Raw genomic sequence first — 22,022 nt, 5'->3', positions numbered from 1 at the left:
TTTTAAGCAGGAAATTCAGAAACTGGAAGAACAGTTAAAAATCTCAGGAAAATCACAGACTTCAGGAGAGCCCAGAGAGTATGGGGTGAGTAAAATCGCAAATAGTGGCCCAAGGAGTTAGTTTACCTCAGTTAAATACCAAAACCTTTATTGTCTTGGGGGATTTTTTTTTCTCGGTTGTCACCCAGAGGGCAGATTTTCCTATGTTTAGGCAGCAAGAGTGTACTTAGGTTATTACGGAGGTGGAGAGCGATACTGCATGTGCGTTACGGTACAGTTTCACAGCCAATGAGTCAGATTTAAATTAACTGAGGAGGATAACAATATAGACACTCTGCTCTACAGAGCACACCTGGGGGATGATTTCTGAGTTCTAAATGTTTTTCCAGCTATAACAGTTGTAATAAGAGATGTTATTTGTCTGCATGCATTGTCTATTGAAGTTTGTAAATCAGTCTTTTTTTTACATGTTCATTTGTTTAGTGCTTGGTTTTAAAGATTAACTTTTGCTTTCTTTTTTTTTTTTCCTTTGTGTTTGGGGTTTTTTTCCACATAAATGAACATTATACAGAACTATGAATTGCTTCTACAGGTATGGAAAACAGCATGAACACCTCTTAAACTTTTCTTTCCTTTTCTTTTCAATCCCTTCTGTTTAGATCTGCTTTGGCCCTTTTTCCTGTTCTTGATATGTCAAGGCTGCTTCAGCTTTGACTCGGAGATAAGGATACATATTTTAGCGTGGCAGAATTCTTGCAGGGAGTGAGAAACTGACTTCGATTTAACTTCCTGTACACAAGTGCTTCATTCTCCTGGCTTCTTGCTCAGTTGTATTGCAGACAAGTTACTTACTGTGGAAGACCTTTTGGGCATGAAAGGAGAAGCAGTTCCATCTATTCATTTATGTCCACTTTATGAAGTTGTGTAGGTCAATGTTAGAGAAGCAAATCTTGCAGGAACAACAGAGTCTTTGATAGAGTGGATTTTCCATGCTGGAGGGTACCTGATTTTCACTGACCTTCTGTAACCCCTGACAGGACTTTGTTAGGGCTGCTTAAGAAGTAGGGTGAAGTCAATCTGCATCAGTCTTGGCTTCTCATTTGCATGAATGCCATTATATTCATTGCCCAGAGAAGCTGTGGACACCCCATCCCTGGAAGTGTTCAAGGCCAGGCTGGATGTGGCTTTGAGCAACCTGGTCTAGTGGAAGGTGTCCCTGCCCATGGCAGGGGGGTTGGAACTGGATGGTCTTTAAGGTCCCTTCCAACCCAAACCACTCTGTCATTGTGTGATATGGCATTAAGATTTTCTGAGTACATCGCACACATAGCCTGCATAATATTTACACTGTGACAAAGTGAGAGTGTTTTTGAAGGCTACGTGACTTGCAGAAGACCTGTTTGTACCCAGAAGGTATATACCTCTGTGGCAGTCTTGGGCATACAGATTCACAAAGGATGTATGTCAGGTTATTCAAAACACGTCATACTGTTAAGACCACAGCTTGCTTTCTATCAAAGATTTTGGGTGACAGTTAAGTTACTAGTGTGCTTGTGGCTTAGTGAAGAGGAATATCAGAAAAAAGTAAAACTGGCTGCTGGAACTTTTTCAACCTTTCTCAGGAAGGATTAAAGCTTAATTGGAGAAAGTCACACAAGGAAGGGAACTAAGGAAGTGACATTTGTGGGTAGGGTGAAGTATGCACACAGTCTGGGCCAAAATAAAATGCCAGGATTTAGGCAGTTCTTCTACAGTTGTTTAATGCAGCTGTAATGTCAGCAATTGCTTAACTCACTCTGAAACAAATCAGTGCAAGGGGACTTCTAACTTCTGCATGTAAGAGTTGTAACAAGTTCATAGTTGATCTCTCTGCTGTTCTCTAGGCTCAAGGTATATGTGAGTGGGATTATTTTGTGGAGACTGCTAGCTGCTGCTGAAAGCCACCACCTGAGAGCATGGCCTGAGCGTGTTTTCTTAGCTACAGGATTGCAGCACTAGCTTTCTAGCATTGTAGTGTTAGAAAACACACTTTTCATGTGTGAAGTGTCATAGTTTTTGGCGTTCTGGTGCCAAAATTTTATAGCATTAGAAAGTATTAGGCTTCTAAAAGATTTTTCTATACTGAAAAGCATTACTGTAAGGCCTGTGTTAGGCTTAACAGTTGATTAACTGCTGATGAGATGAGAAAGGAATAAGATATATACATAATTAAGAAATGTATATGTGCCTCTAAGCAGTTGAAAGTCTCATGGTAATTTCTTTTGGTACTAGTCTGTGACACTCTACATAAATGTGACTAAATTAATTCTCTGTGTATTTTGTTAGAGGGTGTTTTCTGCTTTAATAATATCTGTACAATACTTTGAAGATGTAAAGTTCTGTCTTAATACAAAGAATTTTTATTTTCTAATATTGAAGTGGAATTTGCATAAATTCAGATACTTATCGACGAACAAAGCATTTATTTTGTAAAATTTCATCTTCCTCACTCATTGATATTAACCAAATTATTTCTCCTTTAGAAGGTTTTCCATTTCTTTCCTATCTGAGCTTGCTTTCAGTGTGCTTAATGACTTCCTCACTCCCGATGTAGTCTGTCTGTCACACTTGGTTCTCTCCTGCCTCTGTTACCCACCAGGGCTCCTAGCCTTGCCCTCATGTGAATTACTGGGATGAACAAGTGACTGTTTTCCTGCAGCTCTGCATGATTGGGTCTCAGTGAGGTCTAATACAACATCGTTATCATATTTAAACAATTTTTGAAAAGAAGAGTACCTGTTGTATGTTGACTACTGTGAACCTCCCTGATTTGCAGGCACTGTGTTCATTATGTTGCATATTTATCTTTGAATTATTATCTTCCTTTAAACTGGAATTCCTTGAAGTAATGGAAGAGAGTTCTGAGGTTACAGAAATACATCTAGTGCTATTAGTAATAATTCCTGTACTCTTTGGGTTTCTTAATTTTAAACAAACAAAGACCAATAAACCCCCCCATACACCCCACAAGGCCCCTTTTGATGACCACTGAGCCTTGAGAGTGTGGCTTCATCCAGCATTCCACTAGAATACTGCAAATATTGAGAGAGTAATCAAATGTGAATTTAAGAGCTGCTGCTTTTGGAAAACAGGGTTTCAGAAAGTTACTTTTTCATCCTTCTGTCCACATCTGGGTTTACTTTCATCTGGGACTTCTGCACTAGATTAGTCAGTAGTAAAACTCCACCTGCTTTGCCAGAAAATTACTCTTGCTTCCAATTGGAATTTTGCTACATTGCCTAAATATCTGTATAATGTGATTTCTATGTAGGTAGAATCTTTGCAAGCAGAAATAAAAGAGAAGATGGATGATTACAATAAGCTGTTATTAGAAAAGGAGCAAAAACACCAAGAAATTATAGCTCGTGATAGAGAGATAGAAAAACTGGTGGCACAGATACGAGAACTGGAGCACGGTGGTACCCAAGTCTCAAAGACCATACACTGCTTGGAGCAACAACTGCAAAAAATGAAGAAAGTGGAGACCGAATTAAAACAAGTAATTTCTAAATACTTATTTAAATGGGAGGATATCAAGGACTGTTACAGGGTTGTTTCAGACGACCCCTGGCCCCTAGTGGGCAGTTACACTGCTGTATCGATGGCACGTATCCCAGCCACAATTTCAAACAAACTGTTTTTATGAGTTATAAGCCTACTTACTATAGTGACTGCTTTTTGACATGTCACATTTGCATGGATCAGAGCTGCTCTTTGGAAGTTCCGGAGAAGACAGGGTTACTGATGATCAAACATCGTGGGTCTTCAATAAGTAACAGTGTTTAAAATGGTATTATCTTAATTGGTAGCTTGTCTTTGGAGACAGATCTGTTTGCCATAGTTTTCAGTGCTTTGTTACTACTGCAGATTTAATCACAGTTTAGAGTTGCGAGTTACATTCCATTTAGCACAAATCTAAAATGTCTAAAAGACAAAATGTCTTTTGCCAAACATTTGAGTAACCTTTTCTACCTTCTTAAGCTAAATGTTTCCGTTTTCTCCCAGCAATTCTCCTTGGTTAGGTCTTGTTGGTGTGTCTGTCAAGTTTGAAGATTTGAGTGTCGTGATCTGAACTAAACTTATTAGTTTAATTGCTAATTCTGTAAATATTTGCTTCCATTATTTTACATTTTAAAAATATTGAACGATTTTTTCTTTTAGCTTCAGCTAACGTGATAGAGACTGGCCAGTCGTGGTTTATTAGGTACTGTTGTTGCCATCTATTTGGCATTCGGAAAATTGCACTTGGAGAGCTGGTTGGTTTTAGACTCCCATGTACAAGAAAGATGTTGGTGTACTGGAGTGAGGCTAGCAGAGGACCATCAGAGTGGTCAGAGGGCTGGAGCAAATGATTTTTGAGAGAGAGCGGGGTTTGTTTAGCTTTGTGGAGATCTTGCTGTTGTCTACAACAACATAATATCAGGTTATAGAGAAGATGGAGTCAGACTGGGAGGTGTACAGTGGAAGGATGTGAAGATATGAGCATAAACTGCAGCAAGGGAAGTTGTAGTGAAACAGTGGGGAAACGGTCATACTGGGGGCAGTCAGGTGTTGAAAAAGGGGCTCAGACTGGCAGCGGTGTGTCTGTGACTTGGGGATGTTTGGAATTCGGCTGACCTGAGGCCCTGAGCAGAGCAAGCTGGTTCTACTTCGAGTCAGAGGTTGGACCAGCTAGACCTTTCCCAGCTTAAGCTATGCTGTGATTTTACCCAAACTGACGAAAGCCAGGCCCACAAGCTTTCTGTCTGGCTTGCCTTGGAGTGGATGCCACCTGTCATACTACTGTTGGCAAGTTGCTCTTCTTTGTGGAATCTTAGCTTGCTGTTAAACAGGCTTTCTTTATCCATGCAAATTCAGAATACTCTTACAGATGCCTGAATGTACCAGGAAACTCCTCTTTCTTTAAAAATATGAAATAAGCCAAGTTTAGGCCTTTTTTGGTGGTGTGGTTTTTTTTTTTTTCTCCTCCCCTCTCCCTCCTTGCCCCCAGGATCATCAGCTTTAAATAAGTTTATGCTATTCAGTTTGCCAACTGTAGGCATTGTAATAGCTTATCTTCAGGCAATTTTGTGCAGTAAATAAGTGCCAACAGAGCTCTAAGAATGATTGTGTGTCAGGAAATTTTTCTGTAAAAATACACTTGAGGTGAATGGCAATTACGGGTTTTTATTGTCCCCCAAACTCTGCCACATGAAAAGTGTAGGTATTTCAGATAACAGGGACCAGCACTAAGAAGATATAGGTCTTGAAAGAGTGATGTTGAATATGGAATGGTATCTTTTTGTGAAGAATACTGACAGAACTCAAGGCCAGCTGATCCGTTTCTCCTGCCATCATGTGCATGGAGCTGGTCTTGCATTTTTCCTGGTCCAATTCCTTTTGGTTGTTCAGGTTGTTGATCTAACACTGACACTTCTGGTTGGGGTTGTCCTGGGAGGATTGCTCATCCTTTAGCTCATTTTGGGAGTCTGCTATCCCCTGGGTGTTGGTACCAGTGAACGAAGATACCGTTAGACTATGTCTGCATGGGCATCCAGAAGAAAGTCTTAGAGTGAAGCTGCGTTACGTGAAGCTCTGGTTTTTGCCTGGGTTGCTGCTTGGTTTTGCTGGGTCACTCAGCAGGTAGCAACGGGAGAACGTTAGGAGAACCTGTGCGGAGCCTTGCCTTGTTCACTACGGCATACTTGCAGCTCCGCTGTCCAGTAAACGCAGACAAGTCTGAGGTAAGGCAGCCCAGTTCTGCAGGAGTCTGGGTTTGACACGGTTACTGGAGGGTTTTTGTCAGTGTTCAAGATGAGCTTTAAAATGGTGCGGGTAAGGTCTTATTTGTAGTTGGTATAAACCAAAAAAAGGCTCTGTTGTTGCTTGGGTGTAGTTATATGTGTTCTTTCACGTATGGCAGCAGGACACCTGAGGACAGATTAATATCACAGGTTTCTTGTGATGGCCAGAAGAGTTCTCCTTTTCCCCTTCAGGACAGCCAAAATCTATCTGTGGTAGGCGTTTCCTACCCAGAAAACATACAGGTGATGCTTTCATAATTATTACATGTGGGTTTTTATCCTCCCAGCGATATTAGGTGTGAATGACACAGGTTTGTACCCTAACTGGCTGTCTCCCCTCTAATTTCCTATCCGCTGTGCTGCCCCCAGCACCGGCCAGAAAGCCAGTGGGAACCGGCTGGGGGCTCAAAATCAGCATGAAAGTGAAGGTTTGGTCAACTCTGTTAAATACCTGCTCTTGGGCATGCTGTTTTGATAGTGCGATACAGGGTTAACTTTGTCTTTTAGTTTTTAATTGATGCTTCTTTCATTTTAAGATCAGAAGATGCTATCTGTGTAATCTGGGTCTTAGTTCTCTTTGATGAGAGAAAAGATAGTCAAATTTTAGGAATTTTTTTTTTGTCAAATCATATGATGAGTCTCGAATAACCCTTCTGTTACAGGTATGTGTTTTGAGCTATGGTAGGGTAAGTGTTGAACAGCAGAGGCAGTTACTGCCCAGCCTTCCTTTACTGTATTAAGTACAGATCTCTAAGCTTGCTGTTTGGGTGACTTCCCAAGTGCAGCTTTCCTCCTTGGACTGACCCAACTCCTGAGAAGGACTGTCAAAGACAGAGGACCAAAAGAGAAGCCTTTAAATGAAATAAATAAAACTGTAGTAGCATGGCAGACCACAGAACTGACAGAAACTTGGTGCTGGTGTTTCACATTCTGACTTCACGTGATGTGTTTGTAGTAGGTTTTTGATCTATCCAAAACTCTCATCTCTTAAATCGAGCTTGGCAAATATATGGTATCATCATAAATTTGGAAATGGCTACAAGAACAAGCTGTTTAGGTTCTTCAACATATAAAATGCTGTGTAACTGAGAAAGTATGATATACCACTGATGCTGTATTTTCAGAAGTTGTTCAACTTGGGTTAGAAAAAATAAAGGGGTAAAAACTTAAATGTGCTAACACATTTGGTTGTTTTGCATTCCTATCTCCTTATAGGCCATGGGGGTTATGCACTTTTCTTCTTGTTCTGGGTTTTGTCAGGGATCATGAAGTATTTTGGCAGGATTATTCTGGTTAGGTGGGTATGTATATAGACAACAATTAATTCTAAAATTCCAAAAAAAATATTTTGCAGGATAAAGAGGCTTTACAACAGCAACAGTACAATAATCTGATTCAGATCTCTGCCCTACAGTCTAAATTGGATGAAGCGAGGCACAGAGTACCAGCGGACGGCGGTTCTGCCCCAGTGCTGAAGGAGCAGTTACAAGCAGAGCAGGAAGCACTTCAGATAAAAGAGAGAGAGGTGAGAGTTTTGGTAGGGTCCTGTAAACCTCTGAGACACTCGTGTAATTGCAGGAACATTTTGTGCAGACTGATAGCTGGGAATTTCAGCCATTCAAAAACCCAGTGACTAATGCAGTACATGTACCTTCTCACCCAGCATGCTCTCTGCTTTGGTGCTAACTGACCTTCCTTTTTCTTGCTTTGTTCAGTTTTGTCATTCCCCTGTCCGTCGATCTCCCCTCCCACTGGAAACTCTTGTGATGATTCACATCAACTTTGACACTGACTGATCAAAATCTGTTGTAGACTGATTTTCCTTTCCTTCCAAAGTTGAAGTGGAATGGAAAGTAGAGGCATTTTTGTTTGACTTTGAGAGTGAGTGATAATTCCTTTAAGAACAGAAGGGACAATTACCCATAATGGTGTCATCGGACCTGTTTTATTTTGTGAAGCAGAGAATGTTAGCAATGAGTTCTTGTGCCAAACTTAAGCTGAAATGCAGTGTAATTGGTCACGTTATTTAGAAATTTAATTGGCTTTACATGCACAGATACAGACACCTCCCACGATGGATGTTTATGTGATATTACAGAATAATGATAGTATCTGTAATACACAAACATACAGTCCATTTTAGGATGTGCCCAGAAGAACAATGTGGGTGACCCTCCAGTTAATCGTACACCATTGTTTCAAGATAATAAAAACTAATTTCTTCCAGGTGGAAGTTCCATGTCTCTTCTGAAGTCTGACTTCAGCCTTTTTCATTCTCAAAGTTTCTATGCATTGCTACCCATTAAGGCAAGATCCCGGTGTTTCCAACTACCTCTTTGCTCTCAAGCTTTAAACAGCTGCAGGCAGAGAATTGTGTAGTTATTAACTCTTCTACAGCTTGAAGGAGTCAGTGCTCAGAACATTTTTGATTGCTGTGTTACTGGGATTAGCCCAGGAGTGCTAATTTCTATCTTCTAGGAGGTGGAGAATGGTGATTATGTTAACTGCTTGTGGTTACGTTAGAAATCAGCTACTAACATGTCTCCTATTGTTACATCAAATTACATCTGTCAAGCCTTCGTTGTTCAGAACATACAGTAAAGTAGCTGTTATGGTATATCTTTTGGTTTATTTAATAAAATAGAAAACCACCACCTTTGCAATACTTTGGTTTTGCAGCTGAGGAGCTGGAATTCTAGCTGCTCGCTCTTTTTTGATGTCTCAAGTATTTTATTAATGCAGATTGATTAGAGATAGTTTAAATCAGAATTTTCTGAAGTTACTTGCTCTCATTAATAAGGTGATAAATGAAGTTCTAGCTCTCTTTTTTTTTTTCTTTTTTTTTTTAGATTGCAAGCTTGTTAGACCAACTAGAACAATATAAAGCTAATTTGGTAGGTAAAACCGAGGAGATACTGCAGCTGAACTTGCAGTTAGAGATGCAAAAGAACCTTAGCACTTCCAGCATCAGCCAGCTTCAGTTGGAGAACGCACACTTGAAGGTAGGTTTCCGTAGCTTTAGCGTGCGCCAGGTAAAACTTGAAACCTCTTTTCTTGAGTGTGTCTTCACCTTGTGATGTTGTAAACAGATACCTAGGTTGTTTTTTCTCTTGTCAAGGGAATATTGCATTACTGTTACAAGGCTAATGCTGGATATCGTGGAACAAACCCCCCCAGTACTCCAGATGAATGCTCATGGCGTTGTCTTCTACAGCCATTTGATTTAAATAAACAGCTTAGCTTTTTTGTAGCCTTGACAGATGATGAATGAACTACAGGGTTGTCATTTAGCAAACACTGCAGTTTGTGTGCATTCCTGACCTCGACAGCTACAGCAAATCATACAGATTGGAAAACTGGTTGGTTGTCAGTCTTGCGACTAGAGCATGCATCTCTTACCTTGAAAGCTGAGAAATGTTGTAGCGATCTAATCCAGTTGTACAAACCCAAACAAAGTAGCTGTAGCTGTGTTTTTGAGTTCTTTAACGCTGTAGTGAGGAGGAGAATATAGAAATATAGCCCATAGTTCTGTTCTGCCATTACGCTGGCAGAGAAAGTAAGTCCATTCTAATGAGATTACTGTTTTTTTTCTGATCAGGAGGATCTAACAAAACTTCATGTGAAGCAAAACGAGAACCCGGGTATTAGCAATTCCTCAGCTTTTTCATTCCCACAATCACTGCTTAAAGAAAAGAATCAAGAAATCGATCACTTGAATGAGCAGCTGAAGAGGCTCCAGCACGAGCTAGAGAATACTCTGAAGAATAAAGTAAGACTACTGACTGTGTGTGCATTGCTTGATTTTTGGGGAGGCAAGGGGTACAGAATCTTATTGTAAATGAAATCTGTTTGATAATTCTCTTAGGAAAGTAGAGAGTATTCTGAGTAGCTGCCAGCTGAAGTGTGCAGTTCTTCCTGCTGTTAAATGTGTAATTGATGCCTGCATGACTCAGAAGAAAAGTGTAATTTAATGTCTGTGTGCAACAGTAATTCTGCCTACATACTGTAACATTCAGACCTTATCTTTTTGCTCAGGTTGTGGAAGACCAAAAATCTGAAATTGAAGAACTCCGATCACTTGTGGAACACCTTCGTGGTGACCAGGAAAGGCTGCGTAAGGACAAAGATGAAGAGGTAGAGCAACTCCATGGGGTAATTGAGAAGCTTCAAAAAGATCTGGCACAGTTTGGACCAGTGTGTCATGAAGTTAGTGACAATCAGGGTGATCTCTATCAGCTTCCACTGGGACAGCCAGTGGAAAACCTTCAGAATGAGTTGAAGAAGGAACTGGGAGATTGTCAGGGTGATACTGATCCCAGCAGAAGAAACACACTGCTACTCTCCCAAGTGAGAGAACTTCAGGAGGAACTAGAGCTTGTCTCAGCTGCTAGAGAAGCTGTGCAGCAGCAGCTGGAAAAGAAGGAATCACAGTTCAGAATGGAAGTGGAAATTTTGGAGAAAAAATGCCAAAAACTACGAGAGTTCTCAGAGCAGCATGTTGCAGAGCTGACCGCTCTGAGAATGCAGTACGGTGCACTTCAGGAAGAGTATGGCCTTTGCCGAACACGTGTTTCCCAGAGGGACGTTGAAGCAAAGGCAATGACTTCTCGCATTCAGGAACTTGAAGATAGAGTGAGAGAAAGGGAAGCAAATAGTCTAGAGAAAGATAATCAAATAAAGGCAATGACAGATCAAAGAGAAGCTGACACAACCGAGTTGCAGTACTTAACAAAGAAGGCAGCAGAGCTTCAAGCTGAGTTGGAAAAGAGGGATGCAAGTCAGGCTCAAGATGTTTATAGTCTGCAATTAGAAGTTTCTAGACTTGATTTCCAGGTGCAAGCACTGAATGAGAAAGTAGCAGCTTATCAGAGTGAAATCCACAAACTGCAAGGTAGCACTGCAGAACTGAAAGGTCAGATCAAAGCGTATGTGAAAGAGCTTGAAGCCTTAAAACTGGAAAGGGGTGAACTTATCTCACAGTTGGCGTCGTACAAGCCCAAGGAGCAATGTGGCCTTGACGAGACTAACCTTCTCAAGCCGTTCTGCCAGAGAGAAGGGAACGGCATAGCCCTTGAAAAAGGAGTGGAGGAATTGGAAGAAGTGAAAGTAAATCTTGACCGGTCATTTGCAATAGTGGCTTCCCCCACTGGTAACCTGGTATGTGATTTGGTTTTTAATAGTATTATTTTTTTAAAATAATCCAATTTTATGTGTCACACAGAGTCCTATAGTTCATCCTTTTCAGTGCTGTGAGAAAGGCTGAAGATGAATACTGGCATAAAAACAGCTGCGGTGTCAGTTGGAGTTTGAACCCGTCAGCCATGTGTGTGGCACGGCTGCACAAACATATTTAAGAAAGGGCAAAATGCTGCATGGGCAGTGGGGAGTGAGGGGGGGGAAAGGGTGAAACAGCCCATGGAAGCGACTATCCTAGAGCAGACATCCACACTGCAGGGGAGGAGGTACAGGAGTTAGAATGAAGGAGCAAAATTGACCCTGGGGAGGAAAGGGCAGGGAGAGGGAGCTGTTTGAGTGTTTGTTTGTTACCATCCAACTCTATTTTAATGGCAAAAAATAAGTTTTCCTCAAGTCAAGTCTGTTTTGCCTGTGAGAGTACTTGGTAGGTGATATCCCTGTCTTATCCCTGACTTTATCTCCACCCATGAGCTCTTCACATACTACTTTTTTCCCCCTGATCTGCTGAGGATGGGGAGTGAGAGTGTGGCTGGGTGGGCCTCTGGGAGCCAGCCAAGGTCAACCACCACAAGCTCCTAGGACTAGGTTTGCCATGCTTTATGGCTGTCTTGGAGAACTACTTGAAAACTCTTGTATTTTTTTAGAAATCTTTATTTACTGTGACTCTTTCTTGTATTTATTCTGAATCTCATCTGGAAAAAATGGTTCTAGAAAACCTGATAGGAGCTTTTAAATGATTTGGTTTTGGAAAGCAGTCGGAAGCACGTGTTTTTCAGAGAGCTGTAGTTGTCTGTCATACACCAACTTACTGTCTTAGAAGGTTGGCTTACAGAGTTGATAGGTGTTGGTGAGAGGGCTTGTGTATCCAAGAAGGCTGACAGACGCTGTACTATTGTGGGAAGGGGAGGTGGCTTTTTAGTGCCAGGTAGAAACGATAGTTTGTAGGTGAAACTATTGGATTTCCAAGTTGGGCTTTGGTATCAGTGTTGGTAAAAACCCGCTTGCAGAGTTACTGTGATGTTACAGAATGTTTCATATTACTTTTCCGTTTCACTTAATACCCCAGAATTCACAACAGGATGTTAAAACTTTGTTTTAAAATGTACTCAGTAATGAGTGGGGTTTCATTAGGCTTTTGTGTGTTATCTTTAAGCTACATTGATGTATTTAGTATGTATCTTGCTTAAATTATACTTGAATGCTGTCTTTCCTTATTTTAAGAAGTGATAGGAAATGACTTATGTTTATTTTTTAAGCAGAAATGAAGAGCGTAGCCATGCAAAACTTGTGATTGTTACTGGCGTTTGTATTTTTATTTGCTTAGAAGTGCTAGTTGGGATCAGTGCCATTTGCCTAGGTGATGCTGTATTTCAAGGGTCCATCTCAGAAATCCCTCAGAAAAAGAGATCAGGTGGGAATAGTGTTGAGTGACCTGTGCAGAATGATGTACATCAGACCTTCGAATGTACGTACACAAGGCCGCACCAGGGCTTGGCCACCTGCCTTCCAGTCTGGTGGTCTGCTGGAGCATGTTGCTTATACAGATAGTGATTGCTAGATTGCAGTTTGAAGAACGTAAGTAACTGTGATAATCAGCAGTGCAGCTGCTTTATTAGTAATTATTATTATTTATTACAAGCTTACACTACCAGAATGTGGTGTGTGAGTTCAGCCAGTGGCATTGTTTATGCTGTTTGTCATGTAAAATACATATATAGTGGGAGGTGCACACACAGCTTTAAAATCATAGTTGCTGTAGGTACAACTTAAGAATGTATGGAAAAGGTACCATCAATTTGAATATGGAAGTGGTTCACATAAAAAAGTATTTCTTATTTGAACACAATGCAGGGAGACGTAAAGCTTACAAACATTTCACAGAATAAAAAGAAATTGTAAAGATGGCATTGAGGCAAATTAAGTAGATTATCATGTCTTCAGGTGTTTGTGGCAGTAGACAGTTTCCTACGGATCTAGCTCATCCCGATAAAGTACAATATTTGGTTTAGATTGCTCAATCTGAGCAAGATCGTGACCGTGAGCCTCAGAGCTGGAGAAGGGGGGCAATAACAGTTCGGTACTTCTGTTGTTCTGGATTGGATTAGCTAAATGCCAAGATACAGAACATCCAGAGGACAAGAAATGACTGCTGCTTGGAGTACTGAGGCAGAAAAGCTGCAGGAGATGAAGCAGCTCTTTCCTTAACCCTGGATAGTGAAGGAGAGTTGGTTCCCATTGTTAACAGTGAGGAGCCTTTGTGTAGTAGTGAACATAACACAAACAAATGCAGCGTTGTTAGAGGAGCAGAGGAATTTACTCTACATTTACTCTTGGGTTCAAAAGTTGGAAAAATGTGAAAATTAGGAAATGTTTTGAAATGAAAGCTGGAGGAGTTGCTAAAAGGGTAAAGTACTTGCAGCTAGCACTAGGCTTAAAACAGGCAAGGACTCACCAGCTAAGCAGGGGATGGTTAACACTAAAGGATCAAGGTGATGGTCTAGAATGAGAGAATTCACTGTGTCTTACGAGTGGTATGGAAGAGGACAAGAAATTTGCACGATGGAAGGTTTAAAATAAACCACTATATCTTTTCAAACAGTGCATCATGTAGACAGCCACAGAATATAAGAGGTCAAAAGCATAATTTATCTTAAAATGTCTTAGATGAAGTGATGGAAAAATCAACCAAGAACTGACCAACAGGAAGATGTTGACTGTGTCTTGGCCTGGGACGTGTAGACCTTGGACTGCTGGGGAGGTACGGCTGTGCAGGGACGGGGCAAAGCTCTGCTCTTGGGCAGGGCTCCTTTGCAGGAAGGTTGTTCTAGTCCTGTCAAACCTGCCTCGGGATGGTGGCAGTAAAACGGAGTGGGAAGCACAGAACCAGGGAACCAAAAATTCCTGATGTGCAGGTGGGGAAGGGAAGGGTTTGAGAAAACCCTTTCGCATAAGTTGTGGAGACATCAGAAGAGAAGCTGCAGCCTGGCATGCTCAGATGTGTGTTCTGGAGTCTCCCTTCTGCCATGGAAGCAGCACAGCCTTTGCCATAAGCACACTTGTGCTGTCTTTTCCCTGAAGAGTGTCTGTATTAATGGCATGGGTAAGGCCTGGAATTGCAGTGCATTGGGCACTAGCCTTAGGGTTCCTTAATCTCTTGGCAGTGGCAAGTCCTACCATGCTGGATCCCTGCGGTTATTAGGATGAGGGTAAAGGTGTTTTCATGATGCGGTTCAGAGATATTCCACTTGGATGCCAGCCTCCAGGTGGAGTGAGTAACAGGTTTACAGGCTGGAAGACACGAAGAAGGTTTAACTTCTTGACTTCTGGAGCAAGCCGTGGGACTTGTTGGAGCAGTGGCTCTGCAACAGCAGCCTTCCTGTGGTGTCTGTGACACACCAGCTTGTGGAAAGGAGCATTACGGTCATAGGAAAAGAACAGTAAGTTCTGAAGGGAGGCCTTGGGAAGGGAAGAGAGCTCTTTCTATTGAAATTCTGGCTAAATGAGGGCCCTTGTAGGAAGGTGAGTGGGGATGTATCCGCATACTCCATGGCTCAGCACCGGCATTATTCTGATGTCTCTGGAGTTTGAAGGTGGAGGTCTAGCCTTGGGCTGGTCAGCGACCATGCCCTCACACTGTGGGGAAGGTGCTGGAAAGGTTCTGTGGCCATTCAGATATCCAAGCCCTCAGGCTGGAAAATAGCTAGTTATGTGCAAGGATCACAAAAGCAAAGGCAGATGGATGCCTGTTGTGTCCATGCTAGCTGTGTTTCCCTCCGGGCCCCTGTCAGAGATGGTGGTTGGGTAGAAGGACTTTGGTCTGACCCAGTGTATCTGCTTTTACAGAGGCAGAGTTTGAGAACTGATCTGCAGTGTTGCTGATCAGCAGAAACAAAAGTCTGTTGTTTGGTGCTTGGAAAGATAATTTTAAAAAGAAATACTAAAAATGGCCTTACCAAAGTTTAGGATAAAGCGTGTTGGTATGTATGGCTGCTGTGTGTCCACATGATGGGACGTGTGAATCCATGGTGCTCTTCCCTCCAGTGACTGGAAGTAGATGGTCGACAGTGTCTCCTGTGTTGGAATGGCGAGCACAGGAACTGCCTGTAGATGACTTAACCATTTCTTCCTCGTGCCCTGGGTCAGGAATTATCCCTTAAGATAGTTCAGGAGATTGGTCCAGTTAGGAAAGCAAGAGGATTTTATTTTTATTTATTTGAAAGTAGGAAGATTGTCTACACAGCTACAAGAATTGCCCCATCCCTGGCTGTCTTCAAGGCCAGGCTGGATGAGGCTTTGAGCAACCTGGTCTAGTGGAAGGTGTCCCTGCCCATGGCAGGGGGATTGGAACTAGATGGTCTTTGTGGGCCCTTCCAACCCAAACCATTCTGTGATTCTATGATTATCCTTTTTCCCTAATTGATACAGAAGTCAGGTCTGCGGAAACACGTTTGCTTACTGAACAGATTTTCTTTTTCCCCCCACTCATATTGATGATATGCTTGTTAAAAAGCCTGGTTAGCTTGCATATAAAATATACTGAAGTGTCAGATCACTTATACATAAAACCTGAGAATAATAATAGATATGACTACTAAATTTAAGAAGCTATTTTTAAATGTATGCTTTTCCTCTTGTAAAATTATTTAAATGCCACTGTTATTTCATTGTAGGAAAAAGATGAAGTTATGTTTGACTTGATGACTCACAGTATACAACCAAAAGCTCAGATGAAGCAATCACAAGAAAATATTTTGACTCAGGATATGATCAACAACTCTGAAGAGGAGCAAGGTTTGAAAAAACATTGCCAGCAAACGCTGGAAATTCGTCAAACTCCTGATTCTCCAAAACACAATTTGAACACAGGCAAAGACACTTTGAAAGACTTCCAGAACTTCATTGCAGATATGGCTTCATGGGGCTCACCTGAGATTGTGAGAAAGCAAAATATAAGCATGGACCTTCAACCAGTGTTTCATCTGACGCCCTTTTCGGAAGTTGAAAGCACAGATTTTGAGATGATGCACACCAGGTCATCCATGCAAGATGATAATTCTGTAGTGCTGGGATGTTCTAACCCGGATGAAAACGGCAGCGAGGAAGCAGCAGTGAGAGCAGATAGAAAATCTCCAGCGTCCTCTGAAAGCACGTACTCTGTTGATGATGACCAAGATATGGAGAAGATCATGGTAGGTGACATCTCATGTCTGATTGCATTCTAATTAAACAGGACTGCTGAGTTCTGTCCCCCTCAGATCACTGTTGAGCTGTTGGCTCCAAGTAGTAGAAACTTACTCAACCGAGAGGGATAGGACTAGTGATGTTCTGGGTGTAGATTACTAGTTCCACTCTCACTGTCAGTGGATCAAACTCTGTCCACTGTTAAAACAGTTAAAACACTGCTTACCACTGTTCCTAATAATTGAAAACAGTCTTCCAAAACCTAAAATTGAGAAGTAAGTGGCCTACAGCAGGCCTTGTGTCCTGCACATCTAAACACCGCTGATGCAGCGTCAGTAAAAACATGGGTATTGCTCTTGTGCTCTCAGAAGATGTGTTGAGAGGACTCTTGAACTCCTGGTGCTTCTGCAGTGATGCTACGCGGGTGCACCTGATAAATTTGTAGTAATAGCTCCATTGCTTGCACGTGAAGTAAAACCTTTTTTGCTGTCGTCGTACTCAGTTCACCATAGCAGTTCTCTGCTTACAGATGTCTGTCATTGAGTGTTAGAAGACACTTTTCAGAATTGGGGAATAGAGGTTTTTCTTTTTAACGGAACAATTTTTTATGTTGGTGTCTGTGTTGTTTCACAGGAAGCTAAAGTCTGTACTTCACAAAATTCATCTTCAGTTGTAAATTTTTGTGCCTTGCTCTTGAAGGGGAATTAATTATAAATACGTGGCCGATTCCTAAGACTATTGAAAGGGAGAAAAAAATGAGGTGGAATGGGTAGCCAAGAGCACCAGTGTTGCATTCGTGAGGGTAGTTATCTCTGCCACTGGGGTTAAGGAGGCATCTGTAAAATCTGCACACTAGTTATGAAGTTGTTACAAATGCAGGAAACTACAGCTGGATCCAGAAAACTAAATTAATGTGAAAAATTATTTCCCAGCAGATGGGAGACACTGATAATCTAACTTTAAGCCCTCCTGAGTTACACGATGATGTAACATCAAGAGCATCTGCCTTAGATGTGCTGAGCGATGGATATGGCAGCAGTAAGTTTAACTTTGTAGATTCCTTTCATCTTTTGTTAACTTGAGTACAAAAATACTACGTTTTCTTTCTCCCATTTTCTTTTACTGTACGTCTTTTATTTGAGAGCTATGCCTTTCTCGGGTGGTTCTTTGTTTAGGAAAGCTTGTATGTTTGTGCTAGTGGAAGTCTGCTTTTACCTTTTCATCCTTATATACTGAAAAGGGAGCATGGGGTTTTAGAGGCTTGTGACTTAACTACAACACTTTCTCTGGTGCTGAAGGCACCTTACAACCACTGTCCTTGTTTAAGTTTGTTTATGTCTCAACCAGCTAGCTTCAGCTGACCCTGCATTCTTACTAGAGTAAGAAATCATGGTTATCTGGCAAGCAGTTACGCTGGTGTCAAGATCTTTTCACCTTTGTAATGCTCGTGGGGCTGTGGGCGCTCTCTTTCTTCAGATATCAGCTCAAATTTGGCAGCTAAGCTAAAGCAGGAGCTACAAACATCAGACCACCTAGATGCTGGTTTCCTGGCTTATCTGCGGTACCGTGGAATGTTTCCAGATATTATGGAATCGGTGAGAGAAAAGGAAACACTTTCACCACAGCTGAAGGTAATATATGAATAATATATGCATACCAGCAAATTAGAACTGAAACAGCAAATATGAAATGCTAATACAAAGGGGAGTTAGCTGCTACCTTTACACTGCAAACTCTTCTGTAATGGTTTCAAGTTCTTGAGTGACTTTTGTGTCTCTCATGACAAATTTGTTGACATTTGTCTTGCTTGTACTTGATAGAATTGAAAGAGTTTTGCTAGGACAGCACTGGTGATGTTCCAGAGCGTGGCGGTGCAAGGACGGATTGATCTGATCTGCGGGTTTGTCTCGGAGGCTTTACACAAAGCTGTTCCGTAAATGAGCGTAGCTAGCTGACGTTGTGCTCCCCTGCTTATTCTTCTCATTTTGATGTGGCGGAGAGCTGTGGAAAAACCACCGCAAGATGTGGAGGGATCTTTTGCAGTCAGTTCAAGGAGCACGGGAGAAATGCAGTGCTCTACATCATCTCACCTGTGAGGCTGGTGAGCAGCACATGCGTAAGCGGGGTAGGCTACAGGGAGTTTGAATACTGGAAACTTGAGTCAGAAGAAGCTAGAAGAAAATACTTCCTGGACGGTGAATGCTGCCTCCTAAAATGTTTAGCAGATTCTTTCAGCTTGCTCATCAGACTGAAGGGAGATCTATGCAGTGCCGGAAGGCTGTGCAAGGGAAGGGTGAGCCTGAATTCCAACTCCAGCTGACTGACACCAGTAACTCATAAGATGAAGGAGACTGGATCTTCATCTCTGCTCAGGGCAGGAGAACAAACCTTCCCCCATCCTCGGCAGTGCCCCTCCATAACAGCCATCACACCCTGGGGCTGGAGAATAAAGAGGACATTGAGTGACTGTCATGACCCAGGAAAAGTCAACCATGGAAAGTTGAAGCAACCGCAAACGCGCATTAGAGCCAGGGCCACCAGAAAAACATGTGAAGTATTGGTAATTGGAGAATCCTTACTGAGAGGCACTGAAGCACCCATTTGCCATCCAGACAATTTCTCTAGGGAAGTTTGGTGCCTACCAGGAGCTTGTATTCCTGCCATCGCTGGAAGGCTGCCAAGCCTGGTGAACCCTACAGTTTGTCATCTGCTCCTACTGTTCCATGTAGGGTCTAACAATACTTTTAACAAGGCAACTTGGAACCATCAAAAGAGACTGTATGACCTCGGACCAACGTTAAAAGGATTAGGAGCACAGGTGATGTTCTTCTCTGTGCTCCCAGTCAGAGGAAGGGGTCCAAGGCCAAGGAGACGAACAGGTGAAAGCCTGGCTGTGTGGCTGGCGATACACTCAACGTACAAAGAATATCAAGAGTTAAAGACAAGTACTCTGTATTGTTGTTGCTAAAGTGAATAGCAGTGGGGAACAGCTCCACATCGAGGCTGGAGTATTCCTGATGAGATGTATGTAGAACTTAAATCTCCAGTGACCTTCCGTGAAAAGAGACCAGGAAACATCTGTGCATGATGTAATAGTTTGCGAACAGGGAATTTATTTAGAAGAGATTATTTTGCCTGACAATGTCAGAGGAAACAATTTCCACTGTGTAAATTATTAAGTGATTATGTACAAATAACATCTCCCAAAATAATCTGCTAAATTAAGCCAAGGTTGTCTAAATATGTAATTCAGTTTTCTGGCATCACTGGAGTTTATTAAAATGGCTTCAGACTTGATAGTGTTGAATTTATGCCCAGGAAAGGTAGCTAAGTAGTTGAGAAACAGCAAAGATAAGAGTACAGCCCTTGGGCTTAATTGCATATTAGCGGTTGATGTAGACAGCAGTGAAACGGACTGGCCCAGGTTGCCATTGGTACTTGAACACTGTGAATACAGGATTTCAGAACACAGGGCACTGTATTCTTAAATACTGACCTCAGTTGTTAGGAGGTGCTAATTCTCTGATAACTGTTGGCTCACTCTGTGTGTGTCTGTGCACGTACACGCACGTAGTTTATGAAGCATGCCGAGTAGCAGGGCAGACCTGCGTGCCCTTGTACCGCAGCCTTGGACTGCCCTCCTGATGTTGTCATCTAGTGCTACCCCATCCTATTCCTACGCTGTCAGGATCCTGATGCCTATTTCCTAATATGCATTATTGGGTTTTTTTCCTTCTCAGACTGTGCTGAAGATGGTATATGAGGAGAGCCGCAAAATACTGGCTTTGTCAGAACATCCCTTTGGTATTAGGGAGCTGAAAAATGCTCATCAGAGCAGGGCGGCGATGGAAGGCTGGCAGAAGGAGGGCTTAGCCTTGCTGGATGCTATACAGTCGCTGAAAGATTACCTTAGCAAGGTGGCAGATAGAGGAGACAAGGTATGACAATAAAAATTGCCTCTAAAGCAAGGTAACCAGTTTTTTATGGAGTTGGTGTTCCATAGTGTGTGTGTGTATGTCTCTACGAGGAGCAAACAGGCCTCTTTTAAGCAGACCAAAGGTGTTTAATTAACAGCTAGGCATACTCTTACACAGTAATGACAGGAAAGGCAGTGGGTTAGAGACTGAGAGATGCCTTTTTTAAAAAAAAAAAAAAAAAACAAATTTGTTAACAGGAACATTCAGGTTTTGCTGCTGACTGGAGAGGAGAACTTCTGCAGGCGGTACAGAGCGTGTTCGAGAAGGAGAGGAATGTGTTGCAAATTGACTTGAAGTCTCACTTCTCCAATCCTGGGTTTGGTGATGAAGGCGCATTAATGGAAAAACTGGAGTATATAACGAAACAACAAGTAAGAAAACCTCTGAAAGTGTTATGCTCATAAATCACTTCTATTCCCCTGTATTTTTTGTGGTGTTTACATATTTATTACTTCCGTTGTTAAATCTTACCTTGTGCTTAAATCCAGATTGCGTGGCTTTATAGTCTATGTCCTGGTGCCATTTTTCTCAAACTTGGTGTATTTTGTTACAAAGCCTGTGGAGTATTTTAGGTGGCATCCAGAAAGATTCTGCTAGTGAGAAGGAAATATTTGATAAAAAGGGGCCAAGGGAAGAATTCCATCTAGACCTTTCCAGCCTTCTCTTGCAAAGGGTGCATATTGAGCCAACTCTGAATCTGTTTGGGAAGGTTTTGACGATAATATTTATTTTCAGGTTCAGACCAGATGGTTTGTGGTAACTATTATGTATAAACTATTATTGGTATCTATTATTCTACGTGGAAGCTACTGAAGTGGGGTTTTCCTTTGTTAATTAATATGAAGGATGAACTTTGTCATTTGAAGTTACTACCATATAAAACCTGTATTGCAAAGGTTCGTCTCGGGTTTGTCCTTGTAGAAAATACGGGGGTAGCCTTAGAGGTTTGATAGGACTTGGTTCGTTTTCAGGAGGAGCAGAAGCAGATGGTTGAGGAGCACCTTTTCTCCTCGGACCGGAAGAGCTTGCTTTCTGAAATACAGGACCTCAGAGCTCAGCTACGCATGACGCATCTTCAGAACCAGGAGAAACTGCACCAGTTACAGGAAGCCCTTACCAATGCAGAAAATCATGGGAGCAAACAAGAATACCACCTTCGGAGGAAAGGTAGTCATCTCCAAGTTCTTGTTAGCTGGCCTTTATGTCAGTTCTGTCCTTTTTGCCTAGAAGATAAAAGGCAGAACCCATTGTCTTACGAAGAAGCAAATGTTGTACAATCCTTCAGTTTTACGAACGCTCTCAGGTTTCCTATGATTTTAGCACAGGAAGGAATTCTTCTTTTTAAAATTAGTAGTTAAGAAAAACCTGTGAAAAGCAAAGAGATGCTTTAAAATAACCAAGAATAATAGAACTGAAGGGTGACTCTGGTAAATAGTGTATACACACTGAAAACTCATCAAAGACAGTAAAATACCCTTGTTGGTTTTCAGGATAGTCTAAATATATACATTTGCTAGTAAATGGATGGGTTTGGTATGGGGTTTAGAATCCTTTAGTAACAGGTTACTTAGAGGATGTCACAGCAGCTCTCGTAGTCTCACCCAGCTTTCCTGTGTTTCTCACTTTGCCTGGTCCACCAGCAGCAGAGCTGTAGCATGCGTGTGCGTGTGTCTGCGGGTTCATCTCATGTTTGAAAAGAAGTGAATACTCCAGGCAGGGACACTTCAATACAGCTGAATTTCCCCCACCCCACCCCTAGTTTAGTCAGTGTGACTGGTAATGTCAAATTCTCTGTAATAACTGTTAACCTTTTCTTATCGTAGTTGAATTATTAGAATATAAGCTT

General features: G+C 41.8%; 1 protein-coding gene across 1 annotated transcript in view; it reads left to right on the top strand.

The window, feature by feature from the left end:
* Window positions 1–22,022, top strand: part of PCNT (pericentrin) — an 83,024-nt gene that overhangs the window by 47,546 nt on the left and 13,456 nt on the right. Inside the window, 13 exon segments of the mRNA XM_010149762.1 lie at window positions 1–85; window positions 572–592; window positions 3,311–3,538; window positions 7,177–7,347; window positions 8,672–8,824; window positions 9,424–9,591; window positions 9,858–10,979; window positions 15,689–16,207; window positions 17,132–17,237; window positions 17,676–17,830; window positions 19,940–20,137; window positions 21,148–21,343; window positions 22,000–22,022. The exon segment at window positions 1–85 is cut by the window's left edge and continues 5 nt beyond it; the exon segment at window positions 22,000–22,022 is cut by the window's right edge and continues 12 nt beyond it. Of these exon segments, the coding sequence (XP_010148064.1) occupies window positions 1–85; window positions 572–592; window positions 3,311–3,538; window positions 7,177–7,347; window positions 8,672–8,824; window positions 9,424–9,591; window positions 9,858–10,979; window positions 15,689–16,207; window positions 17,132–17,237; window positions 17,676–17,830; window positions 19,940–20,137; window positions 21,148–21,343; window positions 22,000–22,022 (3,145 nt within the window).

This window comes from Eurypyga helias, unplaced genomic scaffold, assembly GCF_000690775.1.
Source record: "Eurypyga helias isolate BGI_N326 unplaced genomic scaffold, ASM69077v1 scaffold13174, whole genome shotgun sequence".
Taxonomy (NCBI): domain Eukaryota; kingdom Metazoa; phylum Chordata; class Aves; order Eurypygiformes; family Eurypygidae; genus Eurypyga; species Eurypyga helias.
This window is presented reverse-complemented; position numbering and strand designations above follow the sequence as displayed.